The sequence below is a fragment of the Anomaloglossus baeobatrachus genome, chromosome 1 (genome assembly GCF_048569485.1).
Source record: "Anomaloglossus baeobatrachus isolate aAnoBae1 chromosome 1, aAnoBae1.hap1, whole genome shotgun sequence".
Taxonomy (NCBI): domain Eukaryota; kingdom Metazoa; phylum Chordata; class Amphibia; order Anura; family Aromobatidae; genus Anomaloglossus; species Anomaloglossus baeobatrachus.
The window spans coordinates 317,232,538-317,254,667 of record NC_134353.1 but is presented as its reverse complement, the minus strand read 5'-3'; the positions used below and the strand labels follow the sequence as shown (position 1 = coordinate 317,254,667).

The following is a 22,130-nucleotide window of genomic DNA, read 5'->3' as shown; positions in this document are numbered from 1 at the left end:
AAAGTACTTTAACCAGACAAAGACTTCATCGGCCGGCTCAGGATTGGAGTCAGGCAATAAATCTACAGCTACAAGACTCAGCAGAGATTCCAGACAATGACTATGACACAGATAACGACTCCCCACTAGAGGGCAGCAGCACGCAGCACTTCAATAATGAAGGGGCTGTAGAGACTATAACTAATACGTCACGGACGGCTGGTCAACCTAGGACGCAGCCAGGTATTGGTGAGAACACTTTTTCTTGTCCTATATCTAGTGTAACAACACCTGTAATGAGTCCAGTGGGCGCAGTTGGGGGTACAGTTCCCGGCAATGTAGGATGGGATCTTAATTCAGTAGTACAGCAATTAGTGTCAGGGGTTAAGGAGGCTTTGAGTCAGTCTAGCTTACCCATAACTTCTTCTCCTATTGCTGCATGGTGTGGAAATGGTCGCCGGACATCGGAGGTGGTAAGTCAGTCGTGTGCTGATCCAGAGACACAGGAGGACGCAGTAATTTCACAAGGGGTTACATTATCTGATGCAGCAAAAGGAGAATTATATGTATGTTTTGAGGGTCCTCTAGGAATTCATTTGAAACAGGAGGTTAGGGAGAAGATTTGGGCCGACGAATATGTGGAAATATTTTCATTATTGCCCTTAGAAAAATATAACTTGGATAGAGTAAGGTTTGATGAGAGAAAAAGAGAGGAACAAGAAGGACGCTATCGTCTCATCCCCCAAACATTTGCCAATTGGTTCCAGGCCTTTGCCATCTTAGCAAGTGTAATAGGCCAAAAAACTCCTGAACATTGCTCTGCTTTATTTTGTTACATGGATTCTATCGGGGAGGCGCACCGTGTGTATGGAGGTTTAGCATGGCTGCGCTATGATGAGCAGTTTCGCCAACGAAAGGCTGGTCGCCAAGGGATTCGTTGGGATCACAAAGATATTGGTTTATGGATGCGTCTCATGACAGCGCCACGTGGGGTTAATCAGCCCTTTCAGGGCTATGTCGGCAGATCACCAGCAATCGGATTGTCGGCAGCAAACAGAAAAGGTTGCTGCTGGCAGTTCAATGATAGCCAGTGCAGATTCGGAAACACATGCAGGTACAGACATGAATGCACCTTCTGTAGTGGAAACCATAGTCTATCAAAATGCTTTAAACGAAATAAAACCCCAACAGCAGAGATTAACCAAAAAGGGGGAAACCCCAATTAGACTCGGGGAGATGGTGGGCTATCTAAGCAGGTACCCAGATAGAAAAGCAGCACAATTGCTGGGGGAGGGTTTCTCAGAAGGTTTTAAGATCCCATCTACTTCAGGCCCATTAACCTGTTCTCGTAACCTTGCTTCAGCTTATACATATTCTCACATTGTCTCCACAAAACTAAACAAAGAAATTGATATGGGCCGCATGGCAGGCCCATTCCCCAAAATGCCAATAGAAAACTTAAGGGTCTCTCCATTGCGGGTGGTCCCAAAGAAGGAACCCAATAAGTTTAGGCTGATCCATCATCTGTCCTTCCCTCATGGAAGCTCAGTTAATGATGGAATCGATCAGGAACTTTGCACAGTCTCGTATACTTCATTTGATACAGCGATTGCATGGGTACAGAAGTACGGCAGAGGAGCTTTAATGGCAAAAACAGACATTGAAGCTGCCTTTAGACTCTTACCAGTACATCCACAAAGCTTCCATCTCTTGGGTTGTCAGTGGCAGGGAAGGTTTTATGTAGACTCGTGTTTCCCCATGGGCTGCTCCATCTCATGCTCCTTGTTTGAATCATTTAGCACATTTTTGGAGTGGGTAGTAAAGAAGGAAGCCGGCGTGCGTTCCGTCCTGCATTATCTAGATGATTTCTTATGTATTGGTCCACCAAAGTAATTTGTTTGTGCTTCATTATTGTCAGCGATTCAGTCGGTTTTTAAGCGTTTCGGAGTACCGTTAGCATCAGATAAAACAGAAGGCCCGTCTACACTTATCAAGTTTTTAGGAATTTTGATTGACAGTGAGGCCATGGAGTGCAGATTACCGGATGACAAGGTCAGTGATCTGCTGGAGGCAGTCAGAGAAGCTAGATCTCACCGTAAGATCAGATTACAGGATCTACAATCGCTGTTAGGAAAAATGAACTTTGCTTGTCGCATTATTCCAATGGGTAGAGTTTTTTGTAGGCGCCTAGCTGCAGCTACCTCAGGCATAACCTTTCCACATCACTTTGTGCGGCTGGCTAGAACATTAAAGGACGATCTGGCTGTATGGGAACAGTTCTTAATGGAGTTTAATGGGAGGTCATTGTGGATCAGACCACCGGTTTCAAATTTTGATCTAGACATCCACACTGATGCAGCGGGGTCAACTGGTTTTGGTGCATATTGTTCTGGACAGTGGTGTGCAGATAGGTGGCCAGAGAGTTGGAGAAACAAGGGGTTAACACGAAACTTAGTACTCCTTGAATTGTTCCCCATAGTGGTTGCTTGTGAAATTTGGTGCAATATTTTCCAAAACCAAAAAGTGAGATTTCATTGTGATAACTTGGGAGTTGTAGAAGTCATCAACAAACAATCAGCGTCTTCCCTGCCTGTTGTTACTTTGCTGCGTCATCTAGTGCTGCGCTGTTTAAATTCAAATTGTCAGATTACAGCTGTGCGTGTCCCCGGTGTGTGTAATTCTGTGGCTGATGCTCTGTCTCGTTTTCAGTGGGACAGATTCCGTTCGTTAGCCCCGATGGCAGAGGTACAAGGCAAGAAGTGTCCGGATTTTCTGTGGTCACTGCCAGTGACACCTCATACGCTCTGATAGAACGGTCTGTAGGTGTAAGCACATGGCAGAGGTACCAGTCAGCATGGAGGGAATGGGAAGACTTGTGTGCTCTAGTGGGACATGATGCCAGGTTACATGACAATGTTTCCTTGTTGTTATTTTACATTAGCAGGGCCTTTGTGGACGGTACTTCATTGTCCAGTATTGATAGTAAAATGTCAGGATTAGCCTTTTGGTTTAAGCTGCACAACGTCACTGATTACACAAAGCATTTTTTAGTTAAGCAGGCCCTAAAGGGTTACAGGAAAAGTTGTAAGAAGACCAGAGATAAACGGCGTCCGATTTCTTTCCAGTTATTGCAGCAGATACTGAGTGTACTAGGCCGAGTCTGTAGCAGTCCATTTGAAGTGTTACTCTTTAGTTGTGCATTCACACTGGCCTTTTTTGGAGCTTTTAGAATCAGCGAGTTAGTGTCAAGTAGTTCCACCAGAAGTGGGGGTCTACAAGCCGAGGACATGCATCAGTACACAGACAGATTGGAATGTTTTCTGGCAAAGTCAAAAACTGATCAACAGGGTAAAGGAAAATGGATCACATTGTTTCCTTTAAGCGGTTCCAGGGCCTGCCCGGTCATCTGTTTTAGAAACTATGTCTCACGAAGGCCAAATATCCAAGGTTCATTACTAATTCATGAGGATTGTAAGTCATTGTCACAATTTCAATTCACAGCAGTTCTTAAAAAATGCCTGGCAATATTGGGAGAGTCTCCAAATGCATTCACTTCACACTCATTTAGGATAGGAGCAGCCACAGAAGCTGCTAGATGGGGCTTAGGGCCGGACATAGTTAAAAAAAATCGGGAGATGGGAATCGAGCAGATTTAAGAGCTACATTAGATTGCATTTATTATAAATGGCGTACATGTATATATATGTGTACATTTTGGTAATCTTATAGTAGTTGTGTCTTCATTAAGACAATTGTTTGATAATTGTGTTTTTTGTTTTGTTTGAGCTGAACAGCAATGCCTGGTTTGGATCATGGGACATTCATTTGTTTTTTGGGGGGCCTTACGTGCAGCAGTCAGGCCTAATGGCAAACAGTTGGGGTTGCCCAGTTCCTTGGCACGGGTGACATGGATAGGAAAGAGGGGAATGCAGTGGCATCAGCTGTTAAAAGAAATCCAGTATCATGTGGAGTTCTACCGCCCCCCGGAAGTCTTACTTATCCATTTAGGTGGTAATGATTTAGCAATAAGAACATCAAGACATTTAGTTAGGAACATAAAGCTCGATATGTTGAATTTATGGAGGTCTTACCCAGAAACAGTGGTGGTCTGGTCGGATATAGTAGCTAGACAAATGTGGAGAACAGCGCGATCAGTGGCTCGCATCAATAATACAAGGATAAAGGTTAATAAAAAAATAACAAAATTTGTGTTGGAAAATGGAGGGGTGGCCATACGTCACCAGATGCTGGAAAATACAAAGGAACAATTTTGGAGAGATGATAAGGTACATCTTAATGTCATTGGCATTGATATATGGATGTTGGGAATACAAGAAGGAGTAGAACGAGCCATTAAGTTGTGGAGGAACTCACTCTTGTAAGGTGTCACAAGAGCGAGTCTTGGCGGGATGTGGTTGTTTAAACCCCCTCTTTGTTGGTTGGAGAATTATGTTTTTAATGGGGTCCCTGGGCCAGAGCTCAGCGGACAGTGGAATATGGGTCCCTGGGGAGGAGCTCAGTGGACAGTGGAATAGATGGGTCCCTGGGGAGGAGCTCAGCGGACACAAGGAAAATGATCAAGGGGTATACCCAGATTCCCCCTTGAGCTAGGTGTACACGGCGGAGGGGGATATGGGGCTGGGATTTATAACAACCACATCTCTGGGCCGATAATCTCGTTTTTTTTCTTGTTGATGTTTTTTCTTATAAAATAAAGGGCTGCTGTGGCCAAAATTTTAATCCATGTCACGCAGTGTGTGGTGTCTTATTTATTAGGTTACCAGGAGCGCAATTCACTAGTCCATCAGTCAAGCAGAGTGAAGGCAGATAGCCGTAACGTACATGACTGAGGCAGTGATAGATCCAGGAAAGGGTTAAGGAGTAAGGGATGGGGTTTTTACCTAAGGAATGTGGTGGTGGTCAGCAAGCAGGAGGAGAGATGGGGGGCAGGGGCCATATAAGAAATAGGTCTCATGTTAAGGTGTCATTCCTTTGTCCTGGACTCAAAGACTGAACCAGCAGTTGTCCCACCCACCCTCCCTATAATAAAGGGAAATGTATCAATATCAGGACTTTGCAACACTGTCAATATGCTAACAATGTTATTGGTATTCAACATCATCGGTATTTTATCAACATTATTAGTATTGTATCAATTGTTATCAATAATGTATCCAAATTGTCAATGTCATATCAACATATTAATATTGTATTAACATTTTAATATTGTATGTTACAGCAGCATTTGGCGGCGGGATGTGGTTGTTTAAACCCCCTCTTTGTTGGTTGGAGAATTATGTTTTTAATGGGGTCCCTGGGCCAGAGCTCAGCGGACAGTGGAATATGGGTCCCTGGGGAGGAGCTCAGTGGACAGTGGAATAGATGGGTCCCTGGGGAGGAGCTCAGCGGACACAAGGAAAATGATCAAGGGGTATACCCAGATTCCCCCTTGAGCTAGGTGTACACGGCGGAGGGGGATATGGGGCTGGGATTTATAACAACCACATCTCTGGGCCGATAATCTCGTTTTTTTTCTTGTTGATGTTTTTTCTTATAAAATAAAGGGCTGCTGTGGCCAAAATTTTAATCCATGTCACGCAGTGTGTGGTGTCTTATTTATTAGGTTACCAGGAGCGCAATTCACTAGTCCATCAGTCATGCAATGGTAAATTAAACAAGAACTAGACTATGGATTTTTACACTACGCTTCACCATTAAATCAGTATAACAGGGCCATTATGGCTATATCTTTACTTTAATTAGTTAAATCCTGATGATAGGTTCTCTTTAAAATAAATTCCTAAACCATTGTAGTATATATGAATTTCTGTAGTAGGATCTATGAATTATGATAGCAGTATCAGTACGTAATACTAGTAATATCTGTGTATCATTGCTGTAATGTGAAGGGTTGGGTTTGGCTGGAATAGCAAGCTTACAGCAGGACATTTACTGGTGTAAATTATAGCACAAATCGACCTCTGTTCGTAGATTTCACATTTTGGCACATGGACAGGCAGAGATAAGAAAATGCACATAATAACGTTGTACTGTGCTTGTACGAAAAGCTATTCGTAGTCATGTTCACCCTGTCTGTATATTACTAAATATCAAGCTTCACTTATTTATATGATTTTGATTCATTCTAACGGGTTGTCGTCCTTTTTTACAGGTCTACTTGTTAGAGCTGAATCAGCAACAGTCAGCTCACAATCAGCGCAGGACCCATCTTTAGTGTCTACACATGCGTCAACAGAACCACCTGTAACTGAAAAGGATAAAAACAATGTAATTCCTTCTGGATCAGCATCAACAAAGGCTCCTACAAAAGAACCAACAGCTGAAATGTCCACTGAACTTCCAGATGTCACTACTAAATCACTAAACGACACTGATAAGGTGACTGCTAACAAAGAGGTATCTCCTAATACAAACACAAACCCTTCCTCAGGCTCCATTCAAACAACAGAGACCCCCTTGAATACTGGCGGGGTATCAATTACGCCAAAAACAACAGTATTAATTAATACAATAGTATCAAACAATACAACAGTATCAAACAATACAACAACAAACAATACAATAGTATCAAGCACTCCAACAGTATCAACCAATAGAACACCAATCAATACAACAGTATCAACCAATACATTAGTATCAAGTAATAACACATCACCAATCAATACGATAGTACCAATTAGTACAATTAATTCAACAAATACATCCAGTTCATCTACTACACCCTCCAGCCCAAGTTCATCCGAACATGGAAGTGCGCCAACAGAGTCCAGCACAGTGACAATCTCTAAAGACAATGAGACAGTTACAGGAGCAACAAATCTACCGGAAATTACAAAGTCAACTACAAATAGTTCAGCGAATGTTACCTCTACTTCTAAGCCAGTGTCTCCAGAAAACGCACAGCCTTCTGTAACAGTGTCTTCTCCACACACTAATCCAACAGTTGGCCCTGAATTATCACTTGTAAGCAAGACTCCGGCCTTGCCCGCGAAGGCTACAGCCACAACTCACGCTTCAACTGGACATAACGTTGAGCTTCAAAGGGCGCTAAGTGCCGGTAAGTGTTTTCTCATTAGATGCATGGGGAATTTAAGGGCATTTTCTCCTGTTCTGAAGAAAAGCTCATCGATAATCACTACGGCCTCCAAAACAGCTCCCATATAGGCTGTCATGTTACCATTCACCATGGGTTCTGCCATTAACCCCTTCACGACTTGGTCAATTTGCTTTTTTGATTTTTCCTCTCCTTTCCAGAGCCATAACCTTTCTATTTTTCTGTCCATATAGACATGTGAGGGCTTGTTTTTTTTGTGGGACGAGAATTACTTTTGAATGACATCATTTTATTTTGCTACATACTTACTGTAAAACAAGAAAAAAATTCCAAATGTGGAGAAATGGTGAAAAAAATAGAATTCTGAATGTTTTTTTGGGAATTGTTTTTACGGTGTGCATTTTGTGGTAAAAATCACCTTGCAATATGATTCTCCTCATCAGTATGATTATGGCAATAACAAAAAAGGCCATTTTTTTAAATTATTTTAGTGATGAAACCCCCAGAAATTTTCCCAAATTTTTTTAAGGGTTTTGTGACTATTTTCCAAGACTCATAACGTTTTAATTTTTTGGTCAATGTAGCTGTATGTTGGCTTATTGTTTACGGGGCAAGACAATGATTTATTGATACCGTTTTGGGATAGATATGACATTTTGACCACTTCTTACAGCATTTTTGTTGTATTGTAGCAACAAAAAACAACCTAATTTTGGCGTTATTGAATTTTTTTGGTTTACAGTGTTTACCAATCGAGTTAATTATTTTTATATCTTGATAGGTCGGAAGTTTTTGAATACGTCAATAATATTTTTGTATTTATTTGTTATGGGGCAAAATGGGGGCGATTTGAACTTTTATGATTTTTGGGTTTTTTTCTTGTTTTTTTTTTAGTTTCCATTGTTTTTAATAATCTTTTTCGGGGACTATAAGCTGCATTCGTCTGATCGCTTGTGTTATATACAGCAATGCCATAGGATTTCTGTACATAGTAAAAATCACAGTCTCCATGCGTGATGAAGGGACCTGAGATGTCTCGAAAGCTTGCTATTATTACCATCTTTTCAGTTAGCCATTAAAAGGTATCATCCACTGAGGCCTTCAGTTCTTTTAAACAAATTTTAGTCTCCATTGAGGCAGGATTTCAAAGGAGCGCTGCTATGAGAAGCAAGGAGGTCATCAGCTGACACCCTGTAGCCTGTCATAGCGATCACATCACGGGAGCTCCGATGGGACTTGAAAATGGCGCACACCTATGCCGGCGTGTGTTATATGCTGCTGTCAGAGTTTGACAGCGAGATTTAACAGGTCAACACTTGATAGCGGCAGGTCCTGGCTGTAACACACAGCCATTACCTGCTGAGACCCCGTGAGCCCGCTCCATAGACCCTCTTCTGACATGCTCCGTACATGTACAGTGAATGTCATGAGGAGCTTAAAAAATACGTCCCCATCCTCAAGGAACTGATACATCTGTAAGAAAAGCTTAAAATTAGAGATTAGGATATGCAGAACTGTTTTGTGCCAACCACTTATTATTAATTTAACCTGACAATAAAGGTTCTCATAGGGGTTTATTCTGAAATTTGCTCCAGTTTTGTGGATATTGTAAATTTTGACGTTTGCCAAATTTAAAAAGTAAGAAAAGTAGAGAGGTAATGTGTGCTTGTGTGTAAAACTCCGAACAACAAGCGCTGTCGCCAGGTCACCCCGGCACAGATGGCCTGTAACGTCAGACGCCGATAAGAAGTGAGCTATTAAAAACTGCTGCTGGGGACATGGCCGGTCTAAACTGACTTGTCTACCACATTGTTGGACTTTTTCTGATTCAAGTTGTAAAATAGTTTTTATAGCATAATTGTGTTTCTCTGCCAGTTATAGAGTGCATACAGTAACTCACAGGAACGTATAGATACATTCTATACATTGCCAAATATTTATTGTATAGGAAAAAGTTCTTCACTAAATTTAACAATATAAAAGGCATGCATTATTATATAGATCTGTTAAACCTGATGAGGCTGCTGTACTTACTTTGAAAATAGTGGTATAAGGCAGATAAGAATTTTATGAATCCAGCTATAGTGTGAGAGTGCATGAGTCCAAGTGTTATCAGTTTCCATCCATCCAGACTGACAGCTGCGGCTTGTGCTAAGGCTAATTTCACACATCAGTTTTTTTCCATCAGGCACAACCCGGAAAAAAACGGGTAAAACGGATCTGGCGCCAAATCCGTTTTATCCCCATTGATTTGTATTAGCGCCGGATTGTGCCTGATGGCCTTGTGTTGCATCTGGCTTTTGCTGGATCCATCATAATTGTCTAAAACGTCGGCTGGAGGGAACGTATCTTGTAACGTTTTTTTGTCCGGCAAAAAAATCGCATCGCGCCGGATCCGGCGCGATATGGCGTACTTTACAATGGAAGCCTATGGACGCCTGATCCGGCGTAATGCGGTAAAAAACGGATGCGCCCGCCGGATCCATTTTTGTAAACTGAGCATGCTCCAATGTATTGAAAAAAACGGATCCCGCAAAAAAAACGGACGAAAAGGATGCAAAAACGGATGCGCCGGATCCGTTTGACGGATCAGGTATATTGGAACCATCAAAATAAAGGATCAGGCACATCAGTTTTTGCATATTCTGCGCCGGATCCGTTGCATCAGGCACACGCCGGATTGTGCCTGATGCCAAAAACTAATGTGTGAAATTAGCCTAAGCAGTGTGAGTAATCAGCAGCAGCAGGGAGGAGGGACATTGAGGAACTGTCCAGAAGCAGACTAGGTTGTAGCTTGAGGTTACACTTTCAGGATTTACTAATGTATTTAGTTTGTATTATAAAATCTGGTGACACATCCTCCATGTTACCTATCTGTTTCTGAATTACAGTGGGGAAAATAAGTATTTGATCCCTTGCTGATTTTGTACGCTTGCCCACTCACAAAGACATGGACAGTCAATAATTTTAAGGGTAGGATAATTTAACAGTGAGAAATAGAATATCCAAAATATAATCCAGAAAATCACATTGTATAAATTATATAAATGTATTTTCATTTTGAAGAGAGAAATAAGTATTTGATCCCTCTAACAAACAAGACTTAATACTTGGTGGCAAAACCCTTGTTGGCAAGCACAGCAGTCAGACTTTTTTTGTAGTTGATGATGAGGTTTGCGCACATGTCAGGAAAAATGTTGGTCCACTCCTCTTTGCAGATCATCTCTAAATCATTACCATTTGGAGTCTGTCACTTAACAACTCAAAGCTTCAACTCCCTCCATTGGTTTTCTTACAAAATTAGCAAGGGACCAAATAATTATTTCCCTCACTGAACATCTGGGGGAAAACTGAACATGAAATTACTGTAACAAATAAACAGCTGCACTCTGAGATGGTAAGGTTTGCAAACATATAGACAGTGTCTTGCGAAAGTATTTGGCCCCTGTGAATTTTTCACCCTTTTCCCACATTTCAGGCTTCAAACATAAAGATAAAAAAAAATATTTTTTGGTGAAGAATCAACAAGTGGGACACAATTGTGAAGTAGAATGAAATTTATTGCTTATGTTAAACTGTTGTAAAAAATAAATACCTGAAAATTGGGGCGTGCAATATTATTCGTCCCCTTTAAGTTAATACTTTGTAGCGCCACCTTTTGCTGTGATTACAGCTGCAAGTCGCTTGGGGTATGTGTCTATCAGTTTTGCACATCGAGAGACTGAATTTCTTGCCCATTCTTTCTTTGTAAACAGCTGGAGCTGAGTGAGGTTGGATGGAGAGCGCTTGTGAACAGCAGTTTTCAGCTATTTCCACAAATTCTCGATTGGATTCAGGTCTGGACTTTGACTTGGCCATTCTAACACTTGGATACGTTTATTTGTGAACCATTCCATTGTAGATTTTGCTTTATGTTTGGGATCTTTGTCTTGTTGGAAGACAAATCTCAGTCCCAGTCTCAGGTCTTTTGCAGACTCCAACAGGTTTTCTTCAAGAATGGTCCTGTATTTGGCTCCATCCATCTTCCCATCAATTTTAACCATCTTCCCTGTCCCTGCTGAAGAAAAGCAGGCCCAAACCATGATGCTGACACCACCTTGTTTGACAGTGGGGATGGTGTGTTCAGGGTGATAAGCTGTGTTGCTTTAACGCCAAACATATCATTTGGCATTGTTCCTAAAAAGTTCGATTTTGGTTTCATCTGACCAGAGCACCTTCTTCCACATGTTTAGTGTCTCCCAGGTGGCTTGTGGCAAACTTTAAAGAACACTTTGTATGGATATCTTTGAGAAATGGCTTTCTTCTTGCCACTCTTCCATAAAGGCCAGATTTGTACAGTGTACGACTGATTGTTGTCCTATAAACAGACTCTTCCACCTCAGCTGTAGATCTCTACAGTTATCCAGAGTGATCATGGGCCTCTTGACTGCATCTTTGATCAGTCTTCTCCTTGTTTGAGATGAAAGTTTGGATGGTCGGCCGGGTCTTCGTAGATTTGCAGTGGTATTATACTCCTTCCATTTCAATATGATCGCTTGCACAGTGCTCCTTGTTTAAAGGTTTGGAAGTCTTTTTGTATCCAAATCCGGCTTTAAACCTCTCCACAGCAATATCACGGACCTGCCTGTTGTGTTCCTTGGTCTTCATGATGCTCTCTCTGCCACTGAGACTATCACAGAGCAGGTGCATTTATATGGAGACTTGATTACACGCCGGTGGCTTATATTTATCATCATCAGTCATTTAGGACAACATTGGATCATTCAGAGATCCTCAATGAACTCCTGGAGTGATTTTGCTGCACTGAAATTGTAAAGGAGCTGAATAATATTGCACGCCCCGCTTTTCAGTTTTTTATTTTTTTACAAAAGTTTAACATAAGCAATAAATTTCATTCTAGTTCACAATTGTGTCCCACTTGTTGTTGATTCTTCAACAAAAAATTAAAACGTTTTATCTTTATGTTTGAAACCTGAAATGTGGGAAAAGGTTGAAAAGTTCAAGGGGGCCAAATATTTTCGCAAGGCACAGTACATATAACTCAGGACATAGATTACATTTCAAGAGGAACCTCAAGACCCACCTCTTCCAACAAGCCTACAACCTACAATAGCTCTCAGTCCAGTGCACCACTGCGCAACCAGCTCTGTCCTCACCTATTGTACCCTCACCCATTCCCTGTAGACAGTGAGCCCTCGCAGGCAGGGTCCTCTCTCCTCCTATACTAGTTTGTTTTGTACTGTTAATGATTGTTGTACGTATACCCTCTTTCACTTGTAAAGCGCCATGGAATAAATGGCGCTATAATAATTAATAATAATAATTAATTACTGCTAAGGAAAAAAAAAAAAAATATTGAGGCACTTAACGTATAAAAAAGGCCAGTTTCCTGTGAGCCCAACAGCCAGCGTCAAGGCGTATCTCTTTCACTGGGTCCCTACCTAACAGCTGCAGCTTGTGCTAAGCAGTGTGAGTTCTCATCAGCAGGAGGGAGGGAGGAATTGAGCAACTATCCAGAAGCAGACTAAGTTGGCATAGCTTGAGGTTAAACTTTAAGGATTTACTAATGTATTCAGTTTGTATTATAAAATCTGGTGACACATCCGCCATATTTCCTATCTGTTTCTGGATTAGGACATTAGCCAGTGTCAATAAAGCTGGGATTGTACACTATGCAGCCTTTCCTATATTTAACTGAGCAAACAGTCAGGGTTTGCATTGTTCTGCTCCTGTACAGACCTGCACGTCAGATTAACATTAACATTAATCTACTTGAATCAGAAAGCTTGTGGAAAAGAGAATTTCCCAAGACAGAGATGCAGACAACATGGAAATGTGCCCTAATCATGGTGTGCCAGGATGGCATGGAGAAAAATAGATACTTTGCTTTGAGAAAGCTTAGTATGAGACACATTACAGGAGATGACATTCATAGCTACAGATACAGTGATCTCAAACCGAGATCATAGCTTCCAGTATCATCAGATCAGAGTAGGCAGGTTACTGATAATGAGGCCAGGAAGAGCTGGTCACAGGGTCACGTAATAACAGCACATAATGGTCTTATGTCTTCTCTCCCACACTGCGTCCTGCAGATAAGCATTATATGACTTATTAATAGGGCACCGTGACTCTAATGCTAAGGACTACATGTGCTCTACTTACATAGTGTCAGCACCAGGAGAGGAGGAATGCTGCTTAATTACGTCTCAGCCATGACTTCTCCACTTACCTGAATAAAATATACACAAACAAAAGAATACAGCAGCACTCTGTAGGTGCCACGTTAAATGCAAACATAGAATATATGAAATTTTAAACTGCACTAATGCTATATAGAATATACTTATAAAAACAAAGGTACTTAGAGCATAAATTGGCCAATTTATGTGAGCTCATCAACCACGCCAAGGTGACCTTTCTTTAATGGAACCCTAACTTATTTCATGCCTTTCCTGGACTTAAAGTCTACAAGTGTATGGGCAGATAGGATCCAGTACTGATTTAGAACACCCTAGGACTGAAGTGAGGGGAGCACAGACAGAAAATTAGGCAGTCAATACCACTGACAAACATAGACATAAATGGGCCCCTGTGCAAGAATAAGATATGGGCCATATGCAGCCTAAGAGATCTTAATAATGTATAATTCCATCCATTTTGGAGGTAGAAATGGGCCCCCCAACCTCTTCGGCCACTGTGTGGCCACACAGGTTGCACCAATGATATGTGTTAATAGGTGCGAGCTGTATGACTACACAAAAAACAAACAAAAGAATACAGCAGCAGGTGCCTGTAGGCGCCAAAATATATGCAAACATAGAATATAGTTTGTGTGTATATATATATATATGTATAATAGAATTATTAGGCAAGTTGTATTTTAGAGGATTTTATTTATTATTGATCAACAACTATGTTCTCAATCAACCCAAAAGACTCATAAATATCAAAGCTTAATATTTTTGGAAGCTAGAGTGGTTTTTTTTTAGATTTGGCTATCTTAGGAGGATAGCTGTGCAGGTAACTATTACTGTGCAGAATTATTAGACAACTTAATAAAAACCAAATATATTCCCATCTCACTTGTTTATTTTCACCAGATAAACCAATATAACCGCACAAAATTTAGAAATAAACATTTCTGACATGCAAAAATAAACCCCCCCAAAAAATAGTGACCAATATAGCCTACTATCCATAGATTCTATCAGTTGCTTGATCTGTTTACAATCAACATTGTGTGCAGCAGCCACCACAGCCTCCAAGACACTGTTCCGAGAGGTGTACTGTTTTCGCTCTCTGTAGATCTTACATTTTATGAGGGACCACAGGTTCTCTATGGGGTTCAGATCAGGTGAACAAGGGGGCTATGTCATTATTTTTTTCATATTTTAGACCTTTACTGACCAGCCACGCTGTGGAATAGTTGGATGCATGTGATGGAGCATTGTACTGCATGAAAATCCTGTTTTTCTTGAACGATACCAACTTCTTCCTGTACCACTGCTTGAAGAAGTTGTCTTCCAGAAACTGGCAGTCGGTCTGGGATTTGAGCTTCACTCCATCCTCAACCCGAAAAGGTCCCACAAGTTCATCTTTGCGATACCAGCCCATACCAGTACCCCACCTCCACCTTGCTGGCGTCTGAGTCGGAGTGGAGCTCTCTGACCTTTACTGATCCAGCCTCTGGCCCATCCATCTGTCCCATCTAGAGTCACTCTCATTTCATCAGTCCATAAAACCTTTGAAAAATCAGTCTTAAGATATTTCTTGGCCCAGTCTTGACGTTTTATCTTATGTTTCTGTGGTGCCCCTGACCTGGTCAGGCATCACTGAGTACTGCACCCATGCTGGGACAGTGCTTCCAGGTAATCCTAAGGGCCAGAATGAGGTGTGTATGCACAGACACATAGCAACCAGGTCTCCCACACCTTTAGAGGGGACCCTTGGGTAGTCTCCAGAGGGGGGCTAGCCTTCAATTCTTTTCAGGAGGTGTAGCGGAGAGGCTGGGAACTAAAGTGCAGAGGCTGTCAGGAAAGGAGTGGAGCGAGCTAGTCTGGTAGTGGTGAGCGGCGGTTTCTAAGGGATACGCGCGCTCACACTAGTCAGACCCTGCGCGGTGTAGTGACAGTTGGCGGGGGAGAACGGTCACCTGGTCAGTCAGAGAGAAGTCTCTGGGGTGACTAGGCACGTACGGGGAACGGGTCCCTAGAGCAGACCCCGTTCTAACGACCTGCTAAACCTGCCGGTGAGGGGAACTGCAAGTACCTCACCAACCACACAGAGTCTGAGCCTCAACAGAAACGCAGGGACCCATAAGGAGACTGAGCCAGAAGCCATCTCACCTGGTCCATGCTGCCGGTAAATGGTCCAAAAAGAGGAGAAAAGGCAGTAGCGACTCCCTGGGTAGGCCCCCATGGTACTTCAAGTCAGGAGGTTATCCGAACACAGAAGTTCTAGGAAGGCGAGCTAACATGTTACCCTCAGACTGGCCTGAAGGAGCTCCTGGTCCTACCTGGTTCATCACAGCAACGCCCGGGTCAGCTCACCATAACATCTGTGAATAGAAATCAGTTAAATGACTTTTGGACTCTGCCTGAGTTATTCTGGGACCCGTTATTCTACACACCTGAGCCCCTAGGGCCAGCCTCACTCACGGGAGGCTACACCATCTGACTGCAGACCCCATCAGCCCCAGCCGCTCATAAAATCTGCAGTGGCGGTCATCCATATCTCTGACCGCAAGCCGTGAGTGGCGTCATGAAATACAAAATCTGACATACCTGTTTGCCATATTAAAAGAAGACCTTGTGGCGTCCCTGAAGCTGCATCGATGTCCCTGGGGTGTCACATTTCTTGTTCAAAGGTGGTCGTTTTTCAGCCTTCCTTACCTTGGCCATGTCCCTGAGTATAGCACGCCTTGTGCTTTTTGATACTCCAGTAACGTTGCAGCTCTGGAATATGGCCAAACTGGTGGCAAATGGCCTCTTGGCAGCTTCACGCTTGATTTTCCTCAATTCATGGGCAGTTATCTTGCGCCTTTTTTGCCCAACACGCTTCTTGCGACCCTGTTGGCTATTTGCCATGAAACACTCGATTGTTCGGTGATCACGCTTCAAAAGCTTAGCAATTTCAAAACTGCTGTATCCTGCTGCAAGACATCTCACAATTTTGGACTTTTCATAGCCCGTCAAATCTCTCTTCTGACCCATTTTGCCACAGGAAAGGAAGTTGCCTATTAATTAAACACACCTTTATATAGGGTGTTGATGTCATTACACCACAGCCCTCCTCATTACAGGGATGCACATCACCTGAGTTACTTAATTGGTAGTTGGCTCTCAAGCCTATACAGCTTGGAGTAGGACAACATGCATAATAATTATCATGTGATCAAAATACTCATTTGCCTAATAATTCTGCACACAGTGTATATATAAATATATGTTTTTTTGCATGAATAAAGCCAAATAATAAAGAAAGAAATAATGAAGAATTCTGCAACTCAATACCCTTTGAGTCATTAAAGCGGGCTTTTTTCACGCCTACCTAGATTAAGTAAGACTCATCAACAAGTTTGTCTACGCTAATACAGTGGAGCAAAACATTTTTGGATGTGAGTCAATAAAGGTTTTCATTACGGATAGCAAGCAGAAATTCTAAAAATGGCTTGGAAGTTTGTATAACTTATAAATAGAAAAATTAATTTCATAAAAGTAGACAGCCCTTTTAAGATAGTGACATCAGCATCCTCACATGGATGTAGACGTTTAACTTACAAGATCACTATAGCAAAGTAAGGGAAAAATGAGGATTCTGCTTTCATTGGTGCCTGATGTATCAGATATCGTAAAAATCAGCCAACCAGGAGTTATTAAATCTATCACAAAAGTATGAAGCAGACATTTCAATTTGGGCAAGATTTTCAAGAGTTCAGATGAAACAAGGAAATTTGGAAGAAATACGATCTAAGTGTACAGTGACTATAGAGGAAGGTGCAAGACAGGGATGATTGAGTACGAGTATATTAATCCTGTGTGAAATGTTTGAGACTACGGGCAGATTGTAAATTGCTTATGAAGGCTTCTGAAAATGAAAGACGGCAAAAGATTGCAGACAAATGCCTAAAGGGTTTGGCCACTACTCTTATGTTGATGGCCTATCCGATTGGTGACGGTGTGACACCTTGGACACCCGCGGATCAGCTGTTATCCGTGGTAGCCATAACTTCTCAGATGCTGCCGGAACACATCAGCGCCATCATTTAATTGAGGACAGGTGGTGTAGATCCACCCGTTTTCAAACTAATGATACGGGGCCTCAATGGATTTGATGGAGCTGCTGTGTTCCTGGAACTCACGTCCACCACTGATGCTAGCTGATGAGCGGATGTGCCAGTTATCACCGGTTATCCCAAAAATAGGCCATGATTAAAAAAAAGTAGTGACCAACTTGTTTAATGCAAGTAAACCATTAGTATATGTAGCTATGTTCTGTATGTTCTGCAGAAAGCTTACTTTTCCCTAATGAAAATGTATCTAGTCCTGAAGAACAAGAACCATATACTGGCATCACAGTCTACCATCCCCAGATCTATATCTTCTCTTTTCCACAGGCCATCACCAGACTATTCCTAGGCTCACTTTCAAGAAACGTTACATTACACGAGGTTGATTTTCCACTTGATGAGTAATTAGGTCTCTAAACCTGTATGAGAAAATCAGTCCAGTCTCAGAGTTACTGCTTTTCTATTAAAAAATAAAAAATATATAAATTAATTTATATTTCCTATAAATTAATATTTCTTGTAAACTCTAATTTTTTATATTTGTACTCTGGAATTTTTCTACTGTACCGGTAGATAAATTCAGATATACAGTATTAGCCAGTCACTGTGAACCTACTGTGGGGATGAGTGAATCAACTGATAGGATCTGGTCCAGTGGCCACGTCAGTAGTCCTTGACTACTGGATGGTATCAGCCGGCATTCTCAGCGACCCCTTTGATTAGTATGCACAATATTGTGCATACATCATGCCACAATGATTGTTTTGCTTCGAATCTATAAATCAGAAAAAAGGCATCAGAGTTCTGTAAGGAAGAAGGCGGTTTGCAGAACTCCCATCTGGCGGCCACAGACTAATGACACGGCAGTTGGGCCAGGGTCCTGCGAATCCATTCTCTCATTTTCAATGCACAGGGAAAAGCAGAATATTAAAAATGGAAACAAAAGCAAAGCATACAATCATGAAAAAAAATATATATATAATTAAACATAATACCCACCAGTGTCTGAAAGGAGAACTAACACCAGAACGCAGACAAAAAATGAGGAAATGAAGTAGACATGTCAGTACCCAGGTAAAAATGTAAGAGAGGAAACCTCTGTATGCGTTTGTAACAATAGGTGCAAAGTTTGAAACTGAAGAGGAAGTCATGAGGTCTGCCTCAAAACCCCAGAAGAAGATAGAAGATCAGAGAGTGTGCATAAGTGTAACAAGTGACACGGCAAGAAATGTACGTACTAAAGAACATACGCCGTGGAGGAAAAAATGCATGAGGCAGATGTGACTTGAAAGGGAACCTGTCATGTCCAGAAATGCTACCCACTAGCAGACATGGGAGTATTCTGCAAGTAAATAGTGTTAAAATCATGCCTGCCTGTTATTGGAACAAGGAGGAAGAAAATTAACTTACATCCTCCATATAGCTGTTTGACAGCTCGCTCTACACATACACTGCAGAGGGCTGTCAAAGTGCTGGGAAGTGATCACCTCGCATTCACTGTATTGTTAGCAGTAACTGTAACAATTCACTGCATCGGCCCTATAACTGGAAGCAAGCAGGCGTAGGGAGGATGTAAGTTAATTTTCTCCCTGAAGCCGCTGCCCCAGTAAAGCAGCCTAACATGATTTTAATGTTATCTACCTGCAGATTAACCCCTTATAATCAGGTAAATACCATTTCTGGACATGACAGTTTCCCTTTAATGAATTACTAAGGCTGGCCATACACATAAGTTGGCTGTCAGTCAAATGATGCTTTGGCTGATCGTTCGGCCAACAGCCATATCAGCGGACTCTCCCATGCACAGGAGCACTCATTCAACCGAGCACTTCTGTGATCTTTATGAGAAAGCCATTGACTGACACGTTGGCCAGCGGCTTTTCACCAGAACAAGGCAATTGGAAGTCCAAAAGCAAATATATGTGTGACCGACACCTTTGCCAACCATCAGTCGGCCAATTGATACTGTCGTTGATACTGATTTATTCTGCCAACATTAGTCTAATGTGTATGAAGCCTTAAAGGCCTTGTTGTGCTTAGTACACCCTTTAAGATAATCCTGTCTTTTCACTTGTCCTCTTTTTAGGTAGACAACAGACTATGAGAAGTTGTGCTTCAGTCTCCATTAGTACAGGATAGATCAGGACCCTTAGCCACCAGATGATCTTCTCATATTTACATTCGTACAGTAGCATGTACACAGCACGTTTTTCCTCACTATTGTCAGTTCAAAGAAAATTAGATATATCATACAATTTCATCATGAGAGCCTAGAATATGTATTTGTGCTGCATATAAGAATCATTAAATTCCGCATCTTCCTGAGCGGTTAAGAGTCGTACTTACGGACACAATGGTCAACCTGTCTTGGGCCTCCTCTCCTATGTCTGCAGGACCAAGGTCAGATGCGTGTAAAGACGTAAATGAGGCATTCTCCTACTTAACTGTAGTCAGATACATTGCACTAATATTTTTGTAATGTTATGTAGGGACTTGGTGGCAAACAGAGATATGTCCGGACTGTTCGGCTGTAGTGGGACTGCTCTGTAGTTCTCTGAAGTTTTTAAAGCATATTAAAAAAGTTCTATAAATCAGCTACATGAACCACATAGATTGTGCCTACATATGAAGGCTCAGAGCTCAGAATGAAAATGCAGTTTCAGCTAATGCTGCCCGATCCATGTGCAGCATGTATCAGACACTATCTGTATGATTCCAGCCAGGTATGTTTAACCCTGAAACACTGCGTCGTTTTAGAGAGGAACATAGTTTAATAGCCGCTGTGGACCGAGCTACTCGCTATTCTGGATTGACGGTTTTCCCTATACACACAGAGTGAAACGTATATGGCAGGAATCATGTAGCCAGTATCTAATACATGGAGCAGGTAGATCGGGAAAAATTTATCTACTGTCAGGTTCTCATTAAAATTAAACTTTGGTTGTTTTAGGCAACTTTTTCTAAAACAACATAAAAAGTTCTATGTACATGTGGAAGGAAGGAGTTGACTGTATTGTCAGTAGTTATTCGGTCAGGCCTTGAAACCAGGACCAGCTTGGAACTACGACCATGACACTTTGGTGTCCATTTTGTCAATCTGTTCTCTTAGTGATCAGTTGGTGGTACAAAATATGGAGCTTAATGGAGAAAAAATAACATTATTTCTGCCAAACATGGAATCTATAAAACTTCACAGATATAATGATCTCTCCTGTAAGTCATTTCTACCTGGTCTCTTATTACTTGTGACCTGAAGGAACGGCATTGTCCAAAGCCGCACTTACATAACAAAGTAAGGAGTACCTAGCTGATCCTCAGATCATTTTGCAGGCTGTGTAACGCAATACATCATGAAAACTGATCTTTCATTTAGCCAGGCGAGAAGCCTTACCTGATCATCTCTGACATACGGGGGAAATTAATTTACTAGCAGCTCAAGCAAATGAGCTGTTGTCTCCAACGACATGAGTTACCGATCAGCGTGGATAGAAAGGACAGATGATTCATGAGAATTACCGCAAACAGCTTTCAGAAATGATAAATTCTGACAGGCATCAGATCGTTGCTGCTGACGAGTAGACAATTTACAATGGAGGATGACAAGTTCCTTCAACTTTAGAGAGACTGATAGCATTTAAATAGCTATTTATACATGGATGTTTTTCGCCTCCATATATTAATTTTATATTAGTCTCTCCTGATTGACTTCTTCATAGACTTGTGAGGCTTTTCTATGGTGGCTGTATTCCCATCAGCATAAAGGAAGGGTAATGAGGATTAATTGGTGTTTAGAATCTGTCTCGACTACAACCTAAAAGAACTGCAATTCACATACTGATAATTTTCCAAAAGAGTTTTTGATAGGTTGGACCCTTACCAGCGACCTTAAGCGACCTCAAAAATGGTGAAAATCGTTCACCATGGAGAGGTCGTCCCAAAACAAAAAAATCGGTAATGGTTGATTATCGATGTGGTTCGTCGCTCCTGCAGCAGCACACATCGTTGTGTGTGACACCGCAGGAGCGAGGAACGTCTCCTTACCTGCTGCCGGCCGCAATGCGGAAAGAAGGAGGTGGGCGGGATGTTACGTCCCGCTCATCTCTGCCCCTCCGCTTTGATTGGCCGGCCGCTTAGTGACGTCACGGTGACGTCGCTGTGATGCCGAACGTCCCTCCCCCTTGAGGGAGGGATTGTTCGGCAGTCACAGCGACGCCGCCGACCAGCTAAGTGCGCGTGACGCTGCCGTAGCGATAATGTTCGCGGCGGCAGCGTTCACACGAAATCGCATGCACGACGGGGGCGGGTGCTTATGGGTACGATATTTCTAGCAATTGCTAGCAATATCGTAGCTTGTAAAGCCCGCTTTACTCCGACATGACCCTGGGTGTGTGGGGGAACCTGTGAAGATGTATTGCCTCACTCGCTCCTCTGAGACAGCGTCCATTTTCCTGTCCTTTTCCGCAGGAGCTTTTGTGCAGGAATCACACAACGCCAGGGAGATTTCAATACAACGCTGTTTACGTAATTTAAATCCACATTCAACAGGTGCATGACGCACAAAGTATTCAGCCTCTTCTCTTTACTGACTCTTTACTGACTATAGTACTCTTTTTCTTTTTTTCTGTGCGACTCCCATGAGTGCTACGACAGCCTCACTTTATTCTTTGAAGGTCCCACAAAGGGTGCTGCGGCAGCTTCACTTTCTTCCTGGAAGCTCCTACAATGGGTGCTGTGGCAACCTCACTTTCTTCTTAGAAGCTCCCACAATGGGTGTGGCAGCCTTAC

General features: G+C 42.1%; 1 protein-coding gene across 1 annotated transcript in view; it reads left to right on the top strand.

Moving 5' to 3' along the window:
• The window catches only part of PARM1 (prostate androgen-regulated mucin-like protein 1), a 129,709-nt gene that overhangs the window by 82,177 nt on the left and 25,402 nt on the right, over nt 1-22,130 (top strand). The window contains exon 2 of the mRNA XM_075351367.1: nt 6,152-7,057. Coding sequence (XP_075207482.1) covers nt 6,152-7,057 — 906 coding nt within the window. The remainder of the gene's footprint in view (nt 1-6,151; nt 7,058-22,130) is intronic.